We start from the raw sequence: 24,219 nt of genomic DNA, 5'->3' as shown, positions 1-24,219 counted from the left end.
AAAGATGACAACGTGGTCTGGTCAGAATGTTTTTTTTATTAAACATCTGCTATTATATTCTACACTGGACATTAGTACAGTTTAAATAACGGAAAAAATATGAGGATGTCTGACCCTGAAATCATGATTAAAAAAGGGTACAAAATAGCCTATATACACGTATTTACACCACCATTTTTTCCAGGATTATCAAATGCTGGTTATGTACAGTTTAAAGTATTACAGGTTAACTGTGGCAAAATAACAGGTTTCACCCAACTTTTTTTCCCCGTTTGTTTTAAAAAACGCAATTTACACATATAATAGCATTTGTGGGCCTACTATTAAACTTGTCGATACAATGCAGCCACACCAAGGGTAGGCCTAATCTAGTCATTCGTTACTGAGAAAGTAAAACATAAAAGGCAGTTGTCCTTTTCAAGGAAATCTCCTGGGTACAGGCCATATGCTTGTGTGTTTTTTCTTGTTTAAAAAAAGTTGTTCATGCACATTCCTTAAAAAGTATATGCCAGATGGTCAGTTCAATGCAGTTCCTGCACAGTTCATCGCAGAAGAGGTGCTCTAGCTTTGGCTATGGAGTGACTGCAAAGGAGGAGAAAAAACAATCGGGTTAAAATCTAAAGCCATTACAACAGACCTCTCCCCCCATATCCAAACGTTGTACCTTCACATTTGCTATATGATATGGTGGTTATGTGAATTTGACAGTGAATGTTAGGTTTGATGTTGAAACCAGTAGATGATTGTATAATTACAAAAACTAGTCATCCCTTGATTTGTTATATATAATAAATTTGTTATATATATAAAAATATACAGTGAATGAAGTGTTCAAAATGCTTGTCAGGATACATAAGATAATACTAGGCCTAATGGAATGCTGTTTCTCAAAGTTCATCATGCTGTCAATCTTGCTCTCTTTCAGTTAGCTTACATTTACAGGTTCCTCAACAAGTTACATACTGAAAAAATAATAGGCACCTCTCATGGAAACCTAGATCTTATTATAACCCAATTGTGTACTATTCATAATATGTATAATAAACCAATAATACTCATATAGTATTATAAGTATAAGGACAATACAAAAGGGTGGCCCCTTTTAGATTGAACAAAAACAAAAGGTATTTAAGAACTCGCATGGAAACAAGATGCATGGAAAACATGGAAATAGTGGTGAATGCGTCTCATTCAGTGCCAGTGTTATTATAGGTTTAAGCATTTCAAATGTTGTAAGCGTGATGCTAATTTAAGTTAATGGCATACAACAAGCAAAGCAAAAAGCAAACCCACACAGACACACACACACAGGAAGAATGCAGAGGGCTAGAAAAGGCCAGAAAAGACAGGAAAGTACCAGGGTCTTGCAAAGCGCACTGACTGTAAAGAGGATTGAGTTTTCCTTCGTCTGGACTCAGCGCGTCTGCAACAAGTCAAAAGTTTCACAGTGAACAGCTTCAGTAGAGTGTAACGTTTCTGTATGAAAACATACACGCACTGTGGCATATGATTCAAACCATTTGGTTTGGTGCATCACCACTTTGTTTTTTCCTCTACCAAGACAGAAATGAAGAAGCTAAATCCCATTTCCGGCCAAATCTGCTACAGAAAGTTACTATCCCCCTGGGACACAAAACACATGTTTCTTATTATTTTGCAAAATGGAAATAAGATTTTTTTGTAAATGACAACCAACAAGGACAAAATTATGTTTCAGCTTAAAAACTACTTTTTAAAGCTAGACACACAAATTTGATCAAATCATGGTGGTCAAATAGATGGTGATATGACCAGGGTGGGACATTAAATATGCTTTTAGTGATTTCTATCTAGTGCACCACCTTTTGACATCCTATCATCGGAGTACATCTTTAACCACCAGAGACCAGGTGTGAGATGGAGTCCTGACTTTCAAAAACATATCATAGCTATATTGTGGCACATATAATTTGCCAGCAACATACTGTAAGCATGTCAGTATGTGCACTAGCCCTGTCAGTATGGAGAAATACAATAACAGACCACACAGGAAAAAAAAAAAAAAAAAAAATCCCTAAAGGGGGAGTTACAACGGTATTTCTCACGAGTGATATGAGCAATGAGCAACATGAGCGATAACGCTTTATTTGGTTGTAGGAATACTTCTGGCCATGACACAAGCTTGGCTGTGCTTAGAACAAGTTTCGATACAACTTCTAGCGAACAACCTATGCGCCCATGAGGAAATCGTAGTGGAGGAAGTTGAAGGTGAGCTCAGAGGAGCTGCAGTGAAATTCAGTCGATCCACAGACCATGCAAGCAGAATATGTGGAAGAGGGCAGTGAGAAAGATTGTGTCTTGAGGAGACAAAAGTAAAATGGAGAAAAACAACAAATCAGCCCCTTTAAATTATTACTCTTCATCAGCATCCTCTACTCAGCCTCTTTCCTCTCAGGAGCACTGGTCTCATGACAACTGGACGAGCACAGCTGGATGGACATGTGTACCACACCCAAACTGTTTGTGGACCCGTGCTCATGACGGAATTGAGGTGAAACTAGGTGGAGAATGCCACTGAAGAGGCACAGAGTTGGATTACGGTCTGTGGAGGACTTACTGGGGGCTGTAAGCCCACGGCAGCCCCACAGAGTGTAGAGGCACTGAGGGGGACTGGACCAGGCTTCTGTGGGCCATGGTGCTGGTGGATGCTGTTGTTGATGATGTGGTTTGTTGGGCTTAAGCAGTTACAGTCCCATTGCTGAACAGTGATGCGAGTGGTGGCTACATGGTCAGTGTTGGCTTGATCCATTTCACTGGCCATTACGTTCAGGTTGCCTAAGGACCTTGCTAGCCTTGAGTGTGAGAATGAGCTGACAAGAGGAAAGCAGTTAGTCATCTCATCATCTCAATTGATTAAACCTGAGGACAGAACACTGGACATCTGACTCCGACAAAACTTTGCTAAAAATAGGCTTTTGTTAAAATTTCAGATATACACAGTACTATAGGTAGGGGATTTCCCACAGCGACCAATCAACAACCAAAGCCATTTACCATCAAAATAAAATAGCCAACAAAGCAACCTTTGTGGACAAAAAACATCACCAACAGAGCAGCCTTTCAGCACTTCACTAGAGTTATCAAATGAGTAGTAACAATGACGGAAAATTGGTTCAAAATAACTCTTTTTAAAAGGGAATCTTCACTGAGTGAGTACTAGGGCCTGGGATCTACATCTTGATAAATCCACAATAATTTCTCTTCTTTTACCTAAGTACTGCTTTCTTTTATGCTTCTGTTGTATTAAAGGGACACCAGGCAAGCCTGAACTTTTTCTCTACGAAGCTCCCCCTAGCGTCTGTACGTGTCGATACGTGTGCGAGCACTCGCTCGGTCTGAAGCCCTTCACCTTTTCTTTGCATCTTCCGTCAAGGGTTTTCGCTGCTTCTTCGCCGGCTCTGCCATTATACACACGTTTGCAACAATCGCTAGCATTTCGTTAGCCTGCCTCTGTGCTGGGGATGCAGGATGTAAACTGATCCTGCTTCTCGTGATGTCTGAGACTATGAGACTGAAGGTTGGCGGGTCGGATACACCGAACTTGCAAGCGGGATATTCTTCCTACAGGCAGTAGGGGCGGGCGAGAGAGTCTTCATTCGCCCTGTAATGAGTCATTTAACCATATACCGACTTGCGAAGATCATTAATTAACAAGAAAACGTTGCCTGGTGTCCCTTTAAGCAGCTGTGGCAAAGAACACATCATGATTTGTTCAAAGGTAAAAGCTAAATAAAAATATATTTATATTTAGGCTGTATTCCATTTGCTGTGTGAAGTATGTAAAATTATTGTTTGCTGTGTGTGAAGTATGTAAAACTATTCTGTTTGCTGTTTTTCACCACACTGACTGCACTCCTACTAACCTCCCAACTGTGTTCGATCCTCCAAGGGATGTCCTGCTTCTCTTCCTAACGTCCTTCTGGGGCTTTGCCGTTTGTGCACTGGACTGGAGAATTAACCTGTTTCCGAACAAGAGAAACACAATTGCACACGAGAACTAGAGAAAACAAAAAACCTCTTCTGGTCCTATCTGGTGTAAACTGTGTTCTCTTCTCCACTGTAGAGCAGATCAAAGAGGAAATAATCAAGTCCTGAAGTGAAAAATGTATAACTTCATTTTCGTTTCTGACACAAGGAAAAAGGTGGCGAAAAGTCAGGGCTTTTTATCCCTGGCACTGAGGAGAGAGGCCAAAAAGGCAAGGAGGCCAGCATGGGTTTACCAAACGTGAAAAACACATCAAACCTTGTAAGTGTTGCAATATAACCAAATCAGGAAAACAAAAAAACATGGACAGACTCCCTCATTCCAAATTATGTAGCCTGGGTTTGAGGATTTTATTCCTGTTTTACTGACTGGAGGGGCTTAGTCTTTGAGAAGATTTTGGTGAGAGTCTGTGGTCTGACCCCACAAAATGAGTCTGTAATTCTGTAATCACCGCTTCAGGAGTGTCCAGATTTATGAAGCAGTTCTCTAGACACTATCACAAATTGAGAAAGGATTAGAACTTGAGGAATGCTTAGGAGACGAAAGGTTAATGCAGTGGGTTAATCATTTCCTTCTGAATCATACGATGGCATGACTGAATATGTGAGTAATATGCTATCCATTTTTATCCCCTTTTTGCTACAGTCCCAAATATTAAATCCACCACTTCAGGTTTTCCAGGGACCAGTGTATAATAACAAGTGGTCTTATGGAGACTAGTTTGTGGAACTGGGTCCTACATGCACTCATCCAAGCTTTACCTACAATATTCTTTCATAGCAACTGTTGTGAGATTGGACAATATTTGCAAGACACTGGAAAAAGTGCCATTCTGCAATTAAGAATTTCACCGACTACTGATGACCTATCAATAAGTGGCATAGCAAAATAAACTATTTTTAAAGATACAAAGTATAGTGGTTGAATTTACGGTATGCAAATGAACTTAATTTCTGCACATGCCTGGACTGGAGACACTACTAATAGGTCTCAGGAACAGAATAAAAACTAACTGAAGCCATTTTATTACATTTCTAGTGTAATAGTTAAGATTTGGTGGAGGGCGCTGATTAAGGGGGTAGGGGGGAGTGGGGTAGAGATGAGTGGGGGTTGGGGCACTTACAGCACTGCACTCTGGCTCCTGGGGGTGGGGGGAATGGGGGTGGGGCCCTGGGTGATCGAGGCTCACCTACACTCCTAAACCGTCTATACAGAAATGGATGACAGAGGAGGGGAAGCCATACACAATCCACCACAGGGCAAGGCTACAGAGGGAAGAGATCAGCATGGCTACCAGCCATCTAGACAGAAGGATATATTAACACATCACAAAAACAATGAAGAGAGAGACAAGAAAGGGATAGGATTTCAAGACAAAAACAAAAAGAAGGGGAACATGCCATGACAAGCCAGCATTCAAGCCACTATTATATACACTCCAGGAGAATGACTAGTGTGTGTAGAGTTGTTGTTTGATTAAAATCAAAAAGCTTGTGGTACAATAGTAAGATCATAGGATTTCATGAAAATCTATGTTCATTCTGTACACAGCCCATTATTTTAGTTAATGATAAATGCCCTAGAAATGCAATACAACTTGGCCAAGAATACTAGCCAACTGAAATCGCTGTAATGCAATGCATTTTTGTTACCCATTCAACCTGGGGAATACAAGCAATCATTTGTATTAGCCTATGTCTACTCTGACCTTAATGAAATGTCATTAATCGAATTGAATTTCAGGACTTTCATGTGATCATTTCATACATTTCACATAGACCTGACTACAAATCACTCTCAGCCTAAGACTGCATTAGCGGTATATCCCGGAGTTGACTTGATCATTGGCTTGTGGTGACTCGGATATAAAGACATCACTCTGAAGGTAGAGAGAGGCCATGCACTACAAGTGTTACATTTTGTTCGTGCAATGAGAACATACGGTAACACCATTCACAGTCCAGTCATGTTAGAAATAAATCACTAAAAGACTTCATTAAGAGGTGTACAAGTAGATATATTATTGCCCACATTTCTCAAAATGAGGACATTGCTGTGCTCTACAACTCTCAAAGGAGAAGTACAAGTAAGGAAAACTAGGGACAAGCAAAGAAAAATGCTTGAGTTCAGACATAACAGAGTGGCCCCTCTAGCTTCTCAAAAAAAATGAAAAAGATCCATTTGTTTTACTAGAAAACATGTCAAACGGAACCTTTTGAGTTTTTGTGAGGACAGGATTGTTTTGGACAGGAAGACAAGATACTTTGTTTCAGAAGAATTCAAAATTGCTTTTCCAAATGGTATTTGCTGATGTCAAACACACCTACCTGTCTGCTGTGCAGTGATACACTAGGAGCTGTCAAGTTACCAGCCAATTGCAGAGCATTTATAAAAACCACACTTGCTGACTTCTATTGAAGTGGTTATAAAGAAACGTCACTGGATAATAACAGATGGAACTGCAGTATGCGATATGCGGTCCCAAGACCTCGGAGTAGGCTGAGCCAAAGGGGATGAAGGTGAAGCGGACGACACTTACGATAAGGAGCCAGTGGACGCTCTGGCCTGTCGCCTGCTCTTCAGTGCACGAAGTTTGTCCCCTTGAGTGATGGCAGTGCCCTCATCCTCATCATTGTACTGAGGAGTGGTCACAGAGGTTATTCACACACAGTCAAATACAATGGGCCATGCAGGTGTTTTCATTATCAATGTATTGGCAGGTGTACAAACTATCCACATCCGTCTCTTGCCTTCCCCTAGTTTCCTACATTCCTTCCCTTTGACGTATCCCCCACCCCCTCCACCCCATGCTACTGTTTTTGATAGCTCTTCATCACTATTCATGTCTTCATCACCTTGCCTCTCTGAGACTCACCAGCTTTGAGCCTGCTTTCCTGCTCGGCCTGCCCTTGTTGCAGTCATTGATGGAGATGTCGTCCACACCAGACAGGATTCCTGTGACGGTAGCCATCTTATTTGAGCCATTCTCCTGCTCACTCAGCTTCTCACGGAAGAGGTCGCCTTCTACCCACAAGCCATTTTGCTTCCTGTGTGGTGAGGTCATCCAGGGAACAATTAGTCAAGTTTGATCTAACATTAAGTCTTAAAGTAGCCCTTGTGTGCACTATGTGAACCACACTGACATTTCAGAAAATATGTTTCAGATTTTTTTTTTTTTTTTTCTGTCTTATAAAAAGACAATGGCGAATGAAAGACAGGGTTTCTGTAGGTTTCAAGATACATTTAAGACTTTATGAATTAAATTTAACACCTACATGAAAACGTAAGGACTAGAAGAAAGAACTACAACACACAGAACCGACTATGAATGCCGCCAACATATTTCTCCAAAAAAAAAGGGGGGGGGGAATTCAGTGGTAAATGAACGTACATATTTAACTTAACTAAATGTAATAAAGTTATCCAATGCTGTTTTTTTATGCTACGGGGCTCCCCCTGCAGTTGGGAGTATGCATTTTACTCATTTGTGGTAAATAACACTCTTGGCTAGCACCCTGGGGTGTATTATTCCATCAACCTCGCTAATGAAGACGGCTCTTAACAGAAATAGCCTGGCTTGAACTAGTGTAGACTCACTTGAGGCTGGAGCCGTTCCATTAACTCAAGTTAGCTGCATCTTGCCTTCGTCTTCAAGCAAAGCTTAGATAAGCTTAATGTCTGCTCGTGCACAAGGTAGAAAAGTAGACCAAAACAGTAGATTGACGAAAAGAGGATATACAGTATATCGTAAAAATTAAAAAGAAATCTAGGATTTCTGTTCGATTTACAAGCGCCATCTACAGGATTTTTTAAGTCATAAAATTGAACGTTGAGAGATTTGATTTTTTTTAATAGTTGCCTACAGAAATTGGAGAATAATGAAATCATAAATTTAAACAACAATGGTTTGAAATTAATTGCCAGTTTGATTGTCTTCATTCTTGAACAAAACAAGTGAATAAACAGCATAACCTCAAAACAACTTAGCATAGGTTGTTCAAAATTATAGGCTATAGCCTACATTCTTAAATCAAAAGGGTTCACTCCAAATTATTGCCTTGGTGTAGGTTATTATAAATAAAATTGGGATCAACTTAACATTGTCTCCCATAAGTCTCGTAGTTCTGCCAAAGTGTTTGCGAAATATAATTATCTGAAATGCAATGGCTTCAATGTCATTTAAAATGTAATCTTGTCTTTCTTCATGAATGTCAAATCAACTGTGTGCTATACAATCAACACATAAAGCGGTTTTATTCATTAGTAGGCTATATAGGCTACAGGATTATATATTTTTGCCTTGCATCAGATTTAAATGTAGCCCACTGGCATATTTACGGTCACTGAACAGGCTACTAAATGTGCATGACCCTTTATCAATAGTAGCTTACGACTTTTCTTTCATTAAAGAGTAGGCATAAGCTATGTAAAAGCTTTGTATAAGAAGCGAACCTGAGAACAAGCATGAACGCCTACTTTGATGTAGACCTACCGTCATGGTACACATTGCACCACCACAGAATACAGATAGCCTAGAACACGTCAACTTAATATTTTTGAAGTTGAATAATTTTTATAAATTCTTCAGATCTAGTGAATATGTAAATCAATGCTTGGTGACACTGTCGGAAAAAAAAGTTTCAACTTCTATTTTTGAAGTTGTAGGCTACAGGTAATGAGAACATGAAAGAACAGGTTGACGGAATCGTCATTTTCAGACTGATGTTTTTGCAACACAGCTTGATTAAGCTTGAGTAAGTTAACCTCCTACGGAGCAGGCTAGTTCTGTGGCATACATTCCCATAGTTACCAAGCTGGGCTTCACATAAACCACACTAATGGAAAGGAACTCTCACTAAAATTAGCGAGACTTGTCAAAATAAGCCAGGTTTAGCCTTAAGCGAAGTTGATGGTCACAGTACATGTGGATTTGTTTACAAACCGGCATAGATCATTTCCGAAGGGTCATGTTGACTGACAAGGTAATATTACACAATTTAATACAAATAGTAGGCTATTGCACAATTACAGTAAAGCAATTCATGGTTCTCAATGTTGGGAAGCAAGTTTCAAGGCTGATTCTCTGTAGCTGGCTAGGATAGGGCCAGTTGCAAGGCTGATTCTCTGTAGCTGGCTAGGGCAAGTTGCAAGGCTGATTCTCTGTAGCTGGCTAGGCTAGGGCTGCAGAGGGCACATGAGTCTCCCCATTACAACTTTGTTTACCATCAAAATTGACTTTGAAGCTGTTATATTAAAAGGTAAAAAAAACTTGCAGAGAATGCCTTTAAGACAGGGGTCTCAAACTCAAATGAGCTGGGGGCCAATTCTGCCAACGTCATCTGATTGGAGGACCGGCTATTTCTGAAAATGCAATGTTCTTTTTTTCAAATACCACACAAAACTGCAAACAGAAAGTGCAAGTGTTTTTATCTAGTTTTAGACACCTGTGCTAGCAACCTTAGCTTATAAATAAAAAATATTTTAACATTTTCAACATTTCAAAAGGCTTGAAAGTGGTCAGAGATAAAGTCCTACTGTAAATGTAAAAATCTTCGAGTAAAACAAAAGTTTATGAAGGGGGTAAATTTACCCATCTAATTTGCCACTGGATGGCAAGCACCTCAAATTATGCACCTTTCAGTAAATACCGGATGAACATATTTGAGCAGGTTTACTTTCCTTTTTTCATATTACCCACATAACAAATTAACAGGAAAACATCTAAGATGTATACCAACAACTAAGATGTATATGGTTTCTAAACCACAAGGCCTACAATAAAGTATTCTGGTCAAATCAGTTCCTATCGCGGGTAATCTGAGTACCCAGAAGTTTGCATCATATTGCGGGTGACTTTGTAGTTTAGAGCCCTATTTCTACTAGCCCTGCTGTCTGTACCACGTCCATTACGGACACCATCATCACGATTACCACTGCAACCTCCAAGCTATGTTGGGCAGAGGGTCGAAATAAACATGGTATGCTCAGTGGACACCATCGTATAGGCTACACGCAGACGCACCTCCATTCAATAGACAATGGATCATAATCTCCAAAAGGATATTCTTCTTCAGATTTAGAATAGGTGAATAACATAGCCTACCTAAGACTTCATCACACGTAAACGTTTTTCCAACATTTGGTGTAGGCCTATTTCTGCTTAATTTCTGCTTCAATTTATGCAACACTATGGCCTGCATCGCTTCCGCGTCATTACAAATGCACGTCTTTGTGTTTCTCGTGTGTAGCCTAATACAAGTATTTCCTGAAAACTTTGCGCAGCGATTTTGGGTTTGAATGAAGCTCTGGATGTCTAGCACATAGTGGAGCAGAGCACAAATGAGATTTGTCACTGTACTTGGAACTATCGTCTATTTTAATCAGTATCGTTATTTGTCGCAATTAAAAATAGTCTCAAGGGCCGGATTACATTATTATTTTGACATACGTCGCGGGCCGGAATTGGGCCGGACGCGGGCCGGATTTGGCCCGCGGGCCGGGTGTTTGAGACCCCTGCTTTAAGATCTACAGGTAGTATGCAATATCTGGATATACTCTAGACTTTTTTAAGGTATAACATTTTACTTTTGGAGATCCCACGGAAACCCTGGAAAGAATGAAAGACTCACTCTTCCACAAAATTCTGCTGTGGTCCAATGACTGAGCCAGGCCTGCAGATCCGGATCCATGCAATGGCTTCAGCAGCTGTCAGTCTGAAGTGCTTCATCAGGTAGCAACCAATCAGGGTCCCTGTCCGGCCAAGGCCCGCTATAAATAATGAGGCGTATACTCTGATTATATTAATTACTGCTCATCAATTACATGTTTGATTAGTCTTTGTATAAAACTATGAATGTCTTGTGTATGTCAAGCAACACACTCACATTCAAACTCAACTCTCTTACACACATACCCACCTTTACAGTGAACAGCTATAGCTCCCTTCGCATTCTCGCAGATGTGTAGGAACTTGCTTACAATGGTGTCAGTTGGTGTGCTGCCGTCCACAAAGAACAGGTCATGATGCTCAAAGCCCATATCGGTGAAGCGCTTGGCATCATACATCTTCTTGTTGAGCCGGATTACAGTGGTGATATTGTGTTTCCTAAAGTATGGGAAGTAGGCCTCAGGTGCATGTAGAGGATAGCCTTAAAAGGGAAAAGTAGTCATTTCCAATGTATCAGGTGCCTCGCGTATAAACTGCATGACGGTGTTTTATGCACAAACAAAAACTTCACCAAACCAGTGTATTAACTGCAGTTTATGTAACATAAAAAAAAAAATCCATGCCCATAGCCTGCCTGCCCCCGTATGAACCTAGCTCAAGACATTTTGATAAATCAATGTATAAACCTCAGTTAAGTGAGGACAGAACACAAGGGATACTGCAAGGATTATAGGAACATTAGCACAGAAAGGCTATAGTAGGACATTATAACTATACATTACCCAAAGACAAACCCTGGCTTTACAGCAGTTCCCCACTCATTACTCACCAACATGTCTTTGCAACATGGCCACACAGTCAGGCACATTAAAAAGAGCAGTTAAGAAAGCACAGAATTACACCGTTCATTTTCATACCATTCTCAATTTTACTCTTTGGATGGGGCCCACTGAAAGCCAAAAACTTCCCAGGAATAATCCAGTTGAAGTCCCCATTCTCTGCTCTCTGGGTGGAAAGAAATGGTTAAGTCAAGTCAATTTCTAACGCACATTTCCAGACACAAACTACATCATCTTTCATATTTGTTATCATTATATAATATAAGACTTGGTGAAAAAATAATATGTAGGAACGATGTAAGAGCTGAGCGTTGAACTTCATTCAACTTTCAGAACGTAACCCGAGGCTCATCAATGTCAGCTTGATATAGTTTAATATATCTTGATATATTTTAGGAACTGCTGCGGTATTATTTTGTGTGATCTCCACGCTAAATGGGGGCTCCAGCACATTGAAAATGTATGTAAAGGGGCATTCCTACATTGAGTTACTTTAATCAGTGAATAACTTTTTGTCTGTACTAAAGTCCCTGGAAAATGCACTTTAACAGATCTACACCTAACATTCAGACATTACCTCATAGTGTTCATACTCCTCTACATCAAAATTGGAGAAGTCGAGCCATCCAAACCGCAGTGCCTATAAGACAGATTTTTTTAAAATTGTCACCACGATTTCATGTCAGTCAGCAAAATAATAAAACAGTCCTTTATATTGCAAACATACCTTGTGTACAGCTCGTAGGCAGTCAAGAATATTCAGATTGTACATGCAGGTTCCAAAGGAGGCATCTCTGATCAACAGAAGGAAAAAAAAAAACAGTCAGAGCTTACAAGTCTGAAATGCAAGTTATCTGGAAAAAGGAACAGGCAAATAATATATAGCCTAATGATTTGCGATTCAGATTCAGAAGCTCAGAAGATGGAGGCCCTGCTCACCTGAAGGACATATATGTAGCATTTCTTGACATCAACAGGCTATAGGCCTCCTCAGGTGTTTTCTCAAGATGCAATACCTTCGGGGAAAGTCACCACAGACAATTAACCAAACCCAGCAGACCTTCTTTTCAGTGAGTATGTCCAATATAATGCTATGTAATGTTATGGACACCAGTTGCACAAATACAGATTAACAACACACACATGAAAACAGGATTCCCACACCATGGTTAACTTAAAATTCAAGGACCTTTCAAGGATTTTCCAGCTCAAATTCAAGGACCTAATGTGGCGATACATATTTGGCCATATCTCACACCCGGTGTAATGTGGCGCCAAGCATAACACAAGTGTTATTCATATCGTACACCCAAGTCAGTGAATAATTTTTCGCCATGCGTTCCCGCTTCCAAAGGTTACGTCCAGGCTTTCGCAAAAAATAGGATTTTATTAGGTTGAGGCAACAAAAAAAAACGAGCAGCTCTGAAAACCGTTGGACCCGGAAAGAGATTTATTATCCCTTTATTGCATCATCACTTAATAACTGAATAGAGAAAAGCACATTTAAAGCACAGCAGTGAAGTCACTAGATGTAAGCAGCCCTTAGCAACGAGTCCCAGGCAACGACTTATTTTCAGGACGAATATCCTTAAAAATTTTATTCAGCCATTTGAACATTATTGGGGTAAGTTATTTTTTTTAGGCTATGTTTTCGATTGTATCCCCTTGTCAGTCAATAGTAAAAAGTAAATAACTGAGTGTACAACTCTGTTCTGTCATTGCCTAGGAGACCTGGTGAAGTTAGTTTCAGATCAGTTTGCCTAGGAGTTCAAATAATAGGCAAGTGCAGATGCATGTAGGCTATACTCTGCTAGTCACACACAGGTTTTAGTAAAGAAAGTGGTCTATTAGTGGAATCGTGCAAGCAGATTCCTTCAGATGTGCAGACTGTCAAAATACAGACACATTGTTTGATGTTGCACTGCTGGCTCTTAAAGGGAATGATGTCACTGTCATTGGTTTAAAAGATGTTACACCCAAAACACACCCATGACTGGTTGAGAAACATAAGAGCAACCCTTTTGAACAATGGACACTCCCTTAATGTTTTTAAACCTTGCGTATCTGACCAGGTGTTTCAGAACGCTAACATAGGGCCCTTTAAGTGAAGTTTACATCATGTTAACTTGTCGACCAAGGATACCTTGTAACAGTTTTCATGTCGAACACAACTATGCAATAAGCTTTTCATTTTTATATGACAGATGTTGAATTCTACGGGTCATGTAATGTTTCTGTTTTGCATGAACCTGAAGAAAATGCAGTACATCCTATATAGCATTCTAAAATTATCTGAAATTAACTTCTGCATGGATTTGATTGGAACGAGCTTAGGCTCATGTAACCCATGCTATCTACTTTGATCGATTTACAGCAGGCTCTGCAGCAGGCCATGTGATGGTCCTTTGGATCTCTGGCTAGCCATTCTTTGAAATCCTCTTTGGTGAGACAAATATCTTGAAACTTGCATTTTCCAGGTGACATGTTACTGGCATATCCACGTTAGCAGATTTGTTTTAATGTTTCATGATGTGTTTGAAACAAACACTGAGGTACCGTTGTAGCTTTGCGCACGCATGCATTATGTCTATTTTCAAAAACTTAGCAGGGCCTTGATTTTTTTCCCCCAGAATCACAAACTTTCAAGGATTTAAAGGACCCGTGGGAACCCTGGAAAAGTCTTCAGCTTTATCACTGCAGGATAGTAACAAAGGGCTGGAATTTCAAAATACGAACACAATTATTTTTATCCATTTAACCCATATTTGTACATGTATTATCAAATTGTGAACAGTTGGAAATATATTTTGGACAACCAAGCACACCCCCCACCACCCTGCACTGGCAGTCTGCCATCTAAATACTTCTAGACAGTCTGACTGTTGGACTGACATCCCATGTGATTACGTAATATGCCACTGCTGTCTAAACAGGTCAATAAATATATGAAGCAATTTCAATGGGTTGTACATTCACAAATGTTACAAAAAGCCTCTTGCTTATGTATAACTACTGACCACAATATATTTTCTGGTATGAGGAGGTTCACCAACTAGTGGTTTGATCATTGTCTGATCATGCAGAATCACACTACTTTGCAGTCTCTCACAGAATACAATCATACTATACACAACAAAACAAAAGTCTTGATGTACATATTCAAATAATGGCACTATAGATGGCAAAAATACAACAAAAGCAGCCACACCCAGGCTTACTTACTGCATAGGAGCCAATCAAATAGGCAGCATTGGCTTGTTTCCTTTTGTCTCCACAGGAGTAAAAAATGATCTTTTTCTTTGCAAGTGTGAAGGACTGAAAATCAAACAGAAGAAATGCCACTAATCACATCATTTGAAAAAGACTTACATTTTGGTCTAGCCTTATTCTGTAGTAATCATCTTTCCCCTCAAATATCATGCAACTCAAAGGGAGCTCCAAAATGCCACATGACGTAACAATATGCGCTGCAACATAACTGCTATTAGAGCAAGGGTTATGAATTGCACACAGACAGGATAAAAACAACAACAGCACATGCACATACCTCAGGGCACTGACTTCAATCACATGTCAATTTGTGCAACAAACATGCTAGAATAAAGTTTTTAGCCCTCTACATAAGATGCTTAAACATACAGTTCACATCATTGCTCCTATGATCCTCCATGTCTATTGCATTCTTACAGTATGTGCACGGCAAAACCCCACAGGGATAGGACAGAGACTGAAAAACAAATAGAAGGAGCCACTGCATGGATGCGTGCCATATCTACAGCACTGACTACTGTGGCCAATTTGTGCCAGTCGTCAAGCAGGTTACCTGTTACACTGCTTACATAACTTGAGGTGTGGAGTTGATATGAGTTACCTTCAGTTTTTTGTTCAGCTTGCAGGAGAAGCGATAAAACATAGCCAAGTTCAGAGGGCCAAAGTCTGCATAGAAGCTAAAACAGACAATAAAGTTACTCTCACAAAGTGTCCAATACCTTCAGGAACGGGTGGTAAAGTTATAAAGGTTATAATTCACTCTTCTTTCCAGCTGAAAGACAGCTATACAGTCAAATTCAAATGGCAGAAGTTTAAAACATCATACAGAAATGGCAAAGGACTGAAGCCAACTTACTTCTCATAAGACAGCTCATCATCAATGCAAAAGCAGTGCCTCTCGGGGGTGCTTTTGACTTTCTGCTGGAGAATAGCGAAATAGAGTTGATCTAAAAGGAAATGCACAAAAATAATAAATTAGAGGAACCACAATGCAACTCCCAAATATATCCAGCTAGGTCCTATTGTAACACCGTGCACCACAAATAGGCTAATATAGTTTCAGAGTAAACTCTGCATGCCAATGCCCGAGCAGCACGCACAGCGTAAATTTGAATCTGCTTTCCGGAAGCATGCGATTCAAAATTATTGGCTGCCAGGGTCAGTGTTAGTAAACCATACAAAGGCAAATTCACAAAACACTTACCTTTAATAACTTCAATGCCATTTGTTATCTCATTTCCCTCGTTAGACATCCTTGAATACATAACTGATCTAGTTGGTCGAACTTAAAGAAGCTAGTTGCCTGACCTACTAGACACACAGCTAGTTTGTCTACGCAGCCTCCGTTATTTTTGGTTACAGACTTCTTAAGAAGTCATAATTTTAGATTAGATTAACAGCAGACTATTTTTAAATGGCGTCGCCTCTTAAAACAATGCCAACCTGTAACAGATACAAAATAGAGAGTTTACACAGCTTATACTACAGAAACAGACTTGGAAGAGTATCTGATGTTTTGTTCATTCCATTCAGTTGACGTTTGGAAACGATGTAACTATCTACAAAAATCTACAATGTAACAATTGTTGCCTAGGGAGAATTCGATGGCTTGAGGTAAAGTACCCGAGTCCCGAATTTCACTTGTGAGCAAATCTAGAAATGTGGGTAGAGCAAATCAAGTGTGAAACCACCCCCTCTACAAGAAAAGTCCTTTCGCGCAAAATAATTGGTTAGGCAGAGGGTACATTGTACGTCAATCACTCTACGCACCGCTCTGGAATTTTAAAGTTCTCCTATGGCAAAATTAGCAATTCTAATTGGAGCACTGCCCAACCCGTTGCTAGGAGAAAAGCCAGGTCCGACCAATAGAAATGCAGATGTATTTGAACAACAGTCTCAGATTTTTTTTTTATTTTTACAATGATTGTTTTCAGTTCGAACTAATGTCACAGGCGTTGGATATAATATGCGTACAGTCCGGGAAAATAAATCCTGAAACAAAGTACAAATACAAAACAAGCAAACAAAACATAGACGTATTGTGATAGCAGCCTATTCAAGGAAGTCTAAATGAATAAGCCTGTAAGTAAGTAGCCTACACATTATAGGTCCTAGCGCATTTGCACAAAGACAGCATAAACGAAGTGAAGTCCATGGACGATGGTAACTCTCTAGGCGTAGCCTAACACAGAATATCTTATTTTTTTTAACAATCAGACCAAGTAACCTAAAGGCCATCTAAAGCTCTGGAAGCACAGCTCAAGTCCGGAGGAGCAGCTTTTTCCTGGTCTAGTCTAGCCTTTTTCCTGCCTAGTCTAGCCCTAGACGCTGGAAATCCAATAACTCGCAAATCGCCCATAGCCCATGACATTATGATAGACGTTTTTTTTTTATTAAGCCCACGGCTACGACAGAATAGCCTATCAGTTTCTAACCAGAACAAACCTATGCCTATGCACATATCCAAAATGACATAACTATAGAAATGGTTGTAGTCTTGAGGATTGACCCTGGGGGGAGGGGGTAGCCTACCTGTACCAGGCTACTTTAGGCTACTTCTTTGTCTAGGGTCATTTTCGATCAGCAGAAATTGTTCAACCCTGAACTAAGATAGTTGCCACTTGCCAGTCTATAGGCCTACCATTTAATGCATGGATCTGCTGTAAACTTATGGACTTCTGGATACAATGCTTAACCTACGCTAATCGTAGCCCAACCTATTTTTCTGCTCTTTAGACGTGGCCTACATGATCAGGTCAAGGCTACATCTTGCATACGTCCCGCAAGTTGGTCTGTTACTGTTACTCCTGTTTTTACAGTTGCAACCCACCGGTGTCGCCATATTTAATTAAGAGTGTGGGGAATGATCATGTCGACAACGTTGCCCCAGTGGAACGTCAAATAGGCTAGCCTAATCTACGTCGAAGGGGGGCATACGGTTAATGTGTTTGTGCAACCATGATAGTAATATATAATATCGATTCAACATTGATATTTCCCCTGTTTCAACCTACCTGTTATGCCGATATAAATGTCTGAGGTCGGCTCCGCCTCTTCTCTCTTTGATGCACAGACTCTTTTCCCCGACTCTCGCTTTCTTTCACATTTGCGTTTCATACTTGTTTACGCATGCACAGCTGACATTTTAAATACGCAAGCAAGTGGGCTATGCTAAGGTTGCACTGGAGATAACAAGATTTTCACTGCTTAGCTCATCGTGCTTTCATTCCAAACGCTGCAGGTCTGAGCAGCCATCACAGCTGGTAGGCTATTGCAACGGCGATGTCAATTTTTCTGTGCGGCCGTGACGTCTCCAAACAGGGCAAAAGCAAGTTTCAGAATCCCGGACTGTGACGCAATCATATTGCTACTGAAGAAGAGAAAGTCATTTTGATATTCCGAGTTCTCGAATTGCAAAATGACAATTGTGAAAACTTGCAGCAGACTTTAATATGTTTTGCAGTACGCAGGGCTACTACAACATATGAAGGCAGCAGGCACCCTTTCCAAACTGGAACCCTCCGTCACGGCGTCACGCTCGCGGCAGTGTAGGGGATAGGGTCTAGCATTGCGTTCAATACAACTCAGAACTCGGCTTTTTTGAAGCCCTGGAACTGTCGCTAGTCGGAGCTCCAACTCGGAGAAAATGTATCTGCCCCAACAGTGGGGCGCCTAAAGGGGGCATGGCTCATACAACCCTATACATGGATTTCTATGCAACCTCACGAAAACAGACAAACCGAGTCTCCCGCATATTGATAGCGGCTCCCTGATGCCCGCAAATTAGATAAAATTTCCCGAATCTAGAGCGAGCGAGCAAGAGCGCGCACGCAAGACCGAGACTTCAAATCACGTATGCATCTGAGTTTAGCGCGCACACGACAGAGAGAGAGAGAGAGAGAGAGAGAGAGAGAGAGAGGGGGGGGTGGTGAGCGTGTGCCTGAAGCAAGACGCATCCTGATTGGCATCTTTTGCTAAATCATTCAATCAGTTTTCAATGTAGTCAGGCTTTTATGTATTTTATCCTGAACGAAATTACTCAGTTCAATGTATCTAGGAACAGGAACGTCATGGCAGAGTCAGAGTGCCCCCAACAAATGAACATTTAAGACCCATTTCACATCAGACCACACGATGTGTAGGCCTACCCTTGTCTCATAAGAGTAAACAATAATGATACTGTAGTTGCATGCTGCACTGTTTGTAACAGTGACTTATTGGTTAAATGCCCATGTTGAGGTGAGTTGAACAAGTGTCATTTCAAGTGCATATTATTCAGGCCTATACTAGATGGCTAGTTTTTTTTTTTTTTTTTTGGGGGGGGGGGGGGGGTTCTTCGGGATACCTCCCTGAAATTACTTTTTGTAGCTTGGGATGTCTGCGAAAACATGCGTGCGCAACTAAGAGGCAGAAAGCACCATAGAACAGCATAGAGCAGTGCCCTCCATAAAAAGAAAAAAAATTCGCACTAATTCGAAAGAATAGATGGTTAGAGAATGTTCAATGTTCAATATCCCTAAAGGAATGCATGTCTTCGCCAAAAATGAAATACGATGTTATATTAATAATGCCAATGAACGGCAAAGTCTGAAATATAGTCTGAAATGAGATGTTATTATCATTGAGACAACAGGGGTATACAAAAAAATCCGATTGTAGCTTACAGCAGGTTAAGTAATGTTGTGGACTGCCACCAAGCGTCTTCTGCCTCACGGCTGCGCAGTGCGCACGCATCTAGTTTTGTTGGTAAACGGGAAACCCGTCTATACTGCACGAGAAGTAGCTCATGTGTCAACACAAACAAAACAGCCGCATAGCCTGATTGTTGATGGCCAACAAATAAAATAAAAATACTCATGAACACACATTGTTTGTCACACATAGATACTAGCCTACTGTAAAACGTGTGGTGCTCCCAGTGTTTCCTGTGAAGTGGTGTGCTGAAGGATCACCAAATATTAAGAAAGATTAAACATTTTTAATAAATAGCCTAGTGAGTGAGAGGGGGAAATGTGCAATATGTGTAAGTGCAGTATGTAAAAGTGTAGTGCAGTTAAACATGTTTTGTGTGTGTGAGCCAGATGGCATGAAGATAGAAACTCCTCCTCAGTCTTTCTGTTTTATGTGGCTACAGAGGTGTATGGAGGGGTTGGAACGGTTGTCTTTCAAATCCCCTCTGCATGCACTAGGATAGTGCTACAACTCATGAGTCCCACGCGTTTTCCCACCAGCGGGGCTAGACTAGTTGGCTACTTGTTCAAACTTTTGTCAACTTAAAGGTGCTTTAAGCGATGCCACAGATTTTTTAGGCTAAAACATTTTATGTCACTTACTGCAAACATCACCTAACCAACCGCTGTCTGTGTCCTGAATACACTGTAAAAAAACGCAATCTCTGTGGACTCCAAAAACAGCAACAAAAACAACCTGGGCAAACCTAGCCCAAAAAAAAAAAAACATAACAAACCATTCCAGCAAATCACAGACGAGATGTGAGTTTAGGAGAGTTTCAATTGCACGGGAACAGCACGGGAGGTAGGGGGAGGAAGTAGCGAGCTAGCTCCCTTTTTTTGTTTGAAAGACAACAGAAGTGACGTTACCCAGCATCGCTTAGAGCACCTTTAAACAAAGCTTAACTCGTGTCACGCTGTTCGCCAGCAGCAGCATCCATCTTCTTTGTTTTCAAGTAGCAGGGAATTCACGCCGAACCGTCGCAACTCTGCCATCATTAATTTTAAGCCCACCTACCGACTCTACACACGATGTGATTGGCCTGGTCGAAGTTTAATTTTTCCAGCTCGCAAACCAACGGGGAGTTGCTAGACTAAGTTACATTTGCTGCCGCTAGGGTGCGTCTAGGCTACTGAGAAATGGGATCCTGGCTAAAAGGGAAAACTGTCTGGGCTGTAGGGGTTGCCAGAGAGTCCAATGTAAGGAAGAGCAAAATTACTTCAAACCCAAATTATGGATATTGAACTACAGTGCAGAGAAATGGGGATGACTTCTGAACAAGAGAGGGATTACCCGTCTTTGTCTCTCATAGGTGGAAAGGGGAGGTTGTTGTGGATTACAGGGCTTTTCTTTCAATGGCCTCATTTTATGATACAAATGCTTAGCCTTTTATTATTTCTGCCATTTGTCTTTCTTTTAGGCTACTTGCATGAATGTGTCTAATTGTAGTGATCTGTAACTTAACCAGTGCAATGTTCTCTATATATAATCACTAAATGGACTTATGAATTAGGTGCTACAATTCTTATATTGACCTGACTTAAAGGTGATAATTGCACTGATGCACAGTTGTTTGTGGAGTAATTTGTGATGTGTCTGTGAAACTTTGTACACTGGTCTCACTTCCCTCTGTAGACCATTTTGAGAATGAATGGTTGATGAGGGCCTATAACTCAACCACGTTAGCATGTTCAGAGGTGGTTTAATGGTTCTATGTTGTGCCACAACCAAGATGCAAAAAGCCCACAAAAAGCAGGTGCAAAATAATAACAATGATAAACAACTATTTAGATATAAACAGCACGACAGTATACAGCCTTCATTAAAACAGCTCTATTATCTACTGCTCTTAAGTCTTGGAGTGTGTCTTCTAGAATAACATAATAGCAGTAATTAGTAATTACGTTGTTATTGACCTATGTTCATGTACTATTGAGACAGGACAATGAGGAGAGTGACAGGGAGGGAGTTCGAAAGAGAGATGACATGGGATAGGGACCGTGTGCACTTGGCCTGTATGGAGTACAGATGCTGTATTGTATTGCTGTCAATTGGGCCACAGCGCCCTCCTTGAAAATGTTTCTTGAAAAGGGAGCCTAGTCAATTTGAGCAATAACATAACATAACATAACATAACATAACATAACATAACATAACATAACCTACTCTAATGTTATCTCATCACCTCCCACAATCACTTAATTAACCATGTTTGGCTGAGCCTACAGTACCTGCAAAAGACAGGTGCCTGCCTGGTCATAATAGCTTGTAGTTAGAAATTTAACACAGCACACCCGGGTCAAATCAGGTTATTAAATGTCAATGACCTTGTAATGGTCTCTGAAATCCAATGGCTGCAGTCCTGCCAACTGCAGCAACCAGTGGATGGGCATATGGTCCAGGCGATTGTTATCAAAATGTGTGAAATGGACTTCTGGACCTAAATGACCATGAGAAGGACAAATTGGAGAAAAAAATATGTTGTTTAATTGTGGCTGTTATGACAAATCAGATACACAGGAACATACATGCATTTGACAGCAATGTACAAAAATAGCAGACAAAACGACATATGAGGTTCACCTGGTCCAACTATAATGGTGCCTCCTTGCTGGAGTGGGTCTCCTTGGAAATCAAATGCAGGGCTGTTCATGGCACGCCACATACTTTTCAAGCTCCCCATTAACATGCTTGACTTAACGTGGGGACTAGCAGATGCTGTGAGGACACAAGGACACATCTGTGTTAATTTAACAGGTAACTAACAGACTGCAAAGGGATTTTACAAGCATGTAAGAACCAACAACTGTATGTTATCTGCATTGAATGTTTATGACGGATAACAGGCTGATTACCCAAGTAAGAGCATTCCCCGTACTGTCAGATAGCTGGACAATTTCTTGTCTTCAGTGCCACACATGTTGGCTTAATACTGAGCAAAATACTGCCATCCCGTATTGACGTTTAATATTAGGATACAGCAAAGTTGTGTAGTAAAAAAATGGCATTTGTCTACCTGACTCCATAAATATCTCCCCTCTCCTCAAGCCAAGGCGGCTGTAAATATGCCTTTCGGGGTCAACAAACACTTCATGTTGACATCCGGTCAGAGAACAAAATGGCTAGGGTGCAATGGAAATAAACGGATTGATCATACAAATGCACATTTATCTTAATGCATTATCTGCGTTATAAAAGGGACTATGTCCTCTGATGTATGATATGAGTAGGCTATGGTCCCATTGTTGGTCCAGTCTTACCTCTATGTGCCGTGGAGCTGCCTGTCCTATAATAACCATCCTTACTCCAGCAGCCTGTGTTAAAATTGTGAATAAATGTGGTGTCTGAATCCAGAAGTCAGTGACCCAATAAGGCAAGCTTACACAGGAACAGTTTAAAAAGACAGTAAGGGATGGGTGCAACGTGCATTAGTCTGAGCAATAAGAGAACAAATAATGAACGAGAAGTTGAATGTCTGTGGCAAGATGTGTATACAAGCATTAGGCCTATCAGATTATGAAAAGTCAGCTTCCTTGATAAACTTTTTTCAACTTCCTCGCTAAAAAACAAACAAACAAAACAAAACAAAACAATACAAGAATTTTCGTCAAATAACCTGTTTCTCACCCGAAGAGCGTCCTGGGATATCTTGCTGAGATCCTCAACATATTCCTTGCAGGTGTAGCACAGAAAATGCTGTCGAAATAGAACAGACGACCAAAAACCATTCATTAGTCTTCACAGGCTTGGATATCCCCACAGCATCATGAGTTTACTTTCTCGACAAATGAAGCCAAGGCATCTAGATTATAGGTGGGACACTGGAAATAGGCCACAGGGTGATAGGACCACCTGCATGCCAGTAATATGACAGTTGTACCTACGTGCGATTTAGTGTAGGCCTAGCCTATGAAAAAAGGAATCTTACCCTCACAAAAATAATGATACATTTTTGCTCTTCATACAAACTCTGGAAAGGAACGGGAACTCCATGCCGGTCGTATAAAACGCAACTTTCGACGTCCGTGATTTGAAAATCGAGTGGAACATGTGTAGGTTGGTTACGGGCAACTTGGGTCGTAACAGGAGTCTCTCTAGCCATTGTACCAAATTCCATAAAAAAAAGTGTCTGCGAGGCGACGTAAGGACTCAGCCCATGCTATTTATGGAACGTTCTCTCCTGGCAGAAAACTCATACACGCCCTGCTCCTTCTTGTTGGCTCATGAATCCACCTCCTTCTTGCAGTGTTGCTTGTGTTTGCATAGAGGAATAGGCATACGGCATGTGTTCTGCTTGTGTGGTATTAGGATATGACACATGGCTAAGACTGCCTGTTGCAGGCTATAGGTTAACAGGTGTCCATTTTTTGAAAAGCAACTTCTTGTAGGCGTAGCCTATATGAAATTTGAACATTCCAAGCTAACAATGACAGAGAGCGGAGTGAGCTCTCGATCCAGAAATCGAGGATTATATGGCAGTTCTATTACCATAACTAAAAATGGTAACTGATTTTATCAAGCCCCAGAGAGACTGGAATGAAAACAACAACAATTCTTAATTTAACCAAAGTCAAATCGAACACCTAATCATATTTATAACTCAAACAGTCTAATCTAGCAGATATCTGAGGACGAGGTGATGAATTCGTTTGAGAACGCCGCAATTCGAGCAGACAGGCAGAGGAATC

The 24,219-nt window shown here is 40.7% G+C and overlaps 2 protein-coding genes across 7 annotated transcripts; both read right to left on the bottom strand.

Annotated features, from left to right (window-relative positions):
- Positions 1 to 16: 16 nt before the first annotated feature.
- Positions 17 to 21,877, bottom strand: cdc14b (cell division cycle 14B). 6 transcript variants are annotated; one of them, XM_042102230.1, is made up of 15 exons: positions 21,859 to 21,877; positions 15,657 to 15,747; positions 15,402 to 15,477; positions 14,753 to 14,845; positions 12,470 to 12,546; positions 12,258 to 12,324; positions 12,108 to 12,170; positions 11,609 to 11,696; positions 10,942 to 11,172; positions 10,654 to 10,792; positions 6,900 to 7,071; positions 6,564 to 6,661; positions 3,903 to 3,998; positions 2,597 to 2,849; positions 17 to 582 (listed from the first exon to the last, which is right to left on the bottom strand). In XM_042102230.1, the coding sequence occupies exons 3-15, from the start codon at positions 15,441 to 15,443 to the stop codon at positions 562 to 564; spliced, it is 1,440 nt and encodes a 479-aa protein (XP_041958164.1). In that variant the 5' UTR covers positions 15,444 to 15,477; positions 15,657 to 15,747; positions 21,859 to 21,877; the 3' UTR covers positions 17 to 561. The 6 variants fall into 6 exon arrangements, with proteins under 6 accessions (XP_041958164.1, XP_041958161.1, XP_041958159.1 ...); XM_042102227.1 differs by lacking the exons at positions 2,597 to 2,849; positions 21,859 to 21,877 and adding exons at positions 1,358 to 1,423; positions 17,815 to 18,320; XM_042102225.1 differs by lacking the exon at positions 21,859 to 21,877 and adding an exon at positions 17,815 to 18,319.
- On the bottom strand, positions 21,218 to 23,979 carry prxl2c (peroxiredoxin like 2C). Its single transcript, XM_042102233.1, has 6 exons — positions 23,460 to 23,979; positions 23,159 to 23,227; positions 22,792 to 22,845; positions 22,548 to 22,653; positions 22,115 to 22,249; positions 21,218 to 21,971 (listed from the first exon to the last, which is right to left on the bottom strand). Exons 1-6 carry the CDS (start codon positions 23,646 to 23,648, stop codon positions 21,844 to 21,846), a joined length of 681 nt encoding a protein of 226 aa, XP_041958167.1. The 5' UTR covers positions 23,649 to 23,979; the 3' UTR covers positions 21,218 to 21,843.
- Between the last annotated feature and the right edge of the window lie 240 nt (positions 23,980 to 24,219).

Source organism: Alosa sapidissima, chromosome 8 (genome assembly GCF_018492685.1).
Source record: "Alosa sapidissima isolate fAloSap1 chromosome 8, fAloSap1.pri, whole genome shotgun sequence".
Classification (NCBI taxonomy): Eukaryota; Metazoa; Chordata; class Actinopteri; order Clupeiformes; family Clupeidae; genus Alosa; species Alosa sapidissima.
This window is presented reverse-complemented; position numbering and strand designations above follow the sequence as displayed.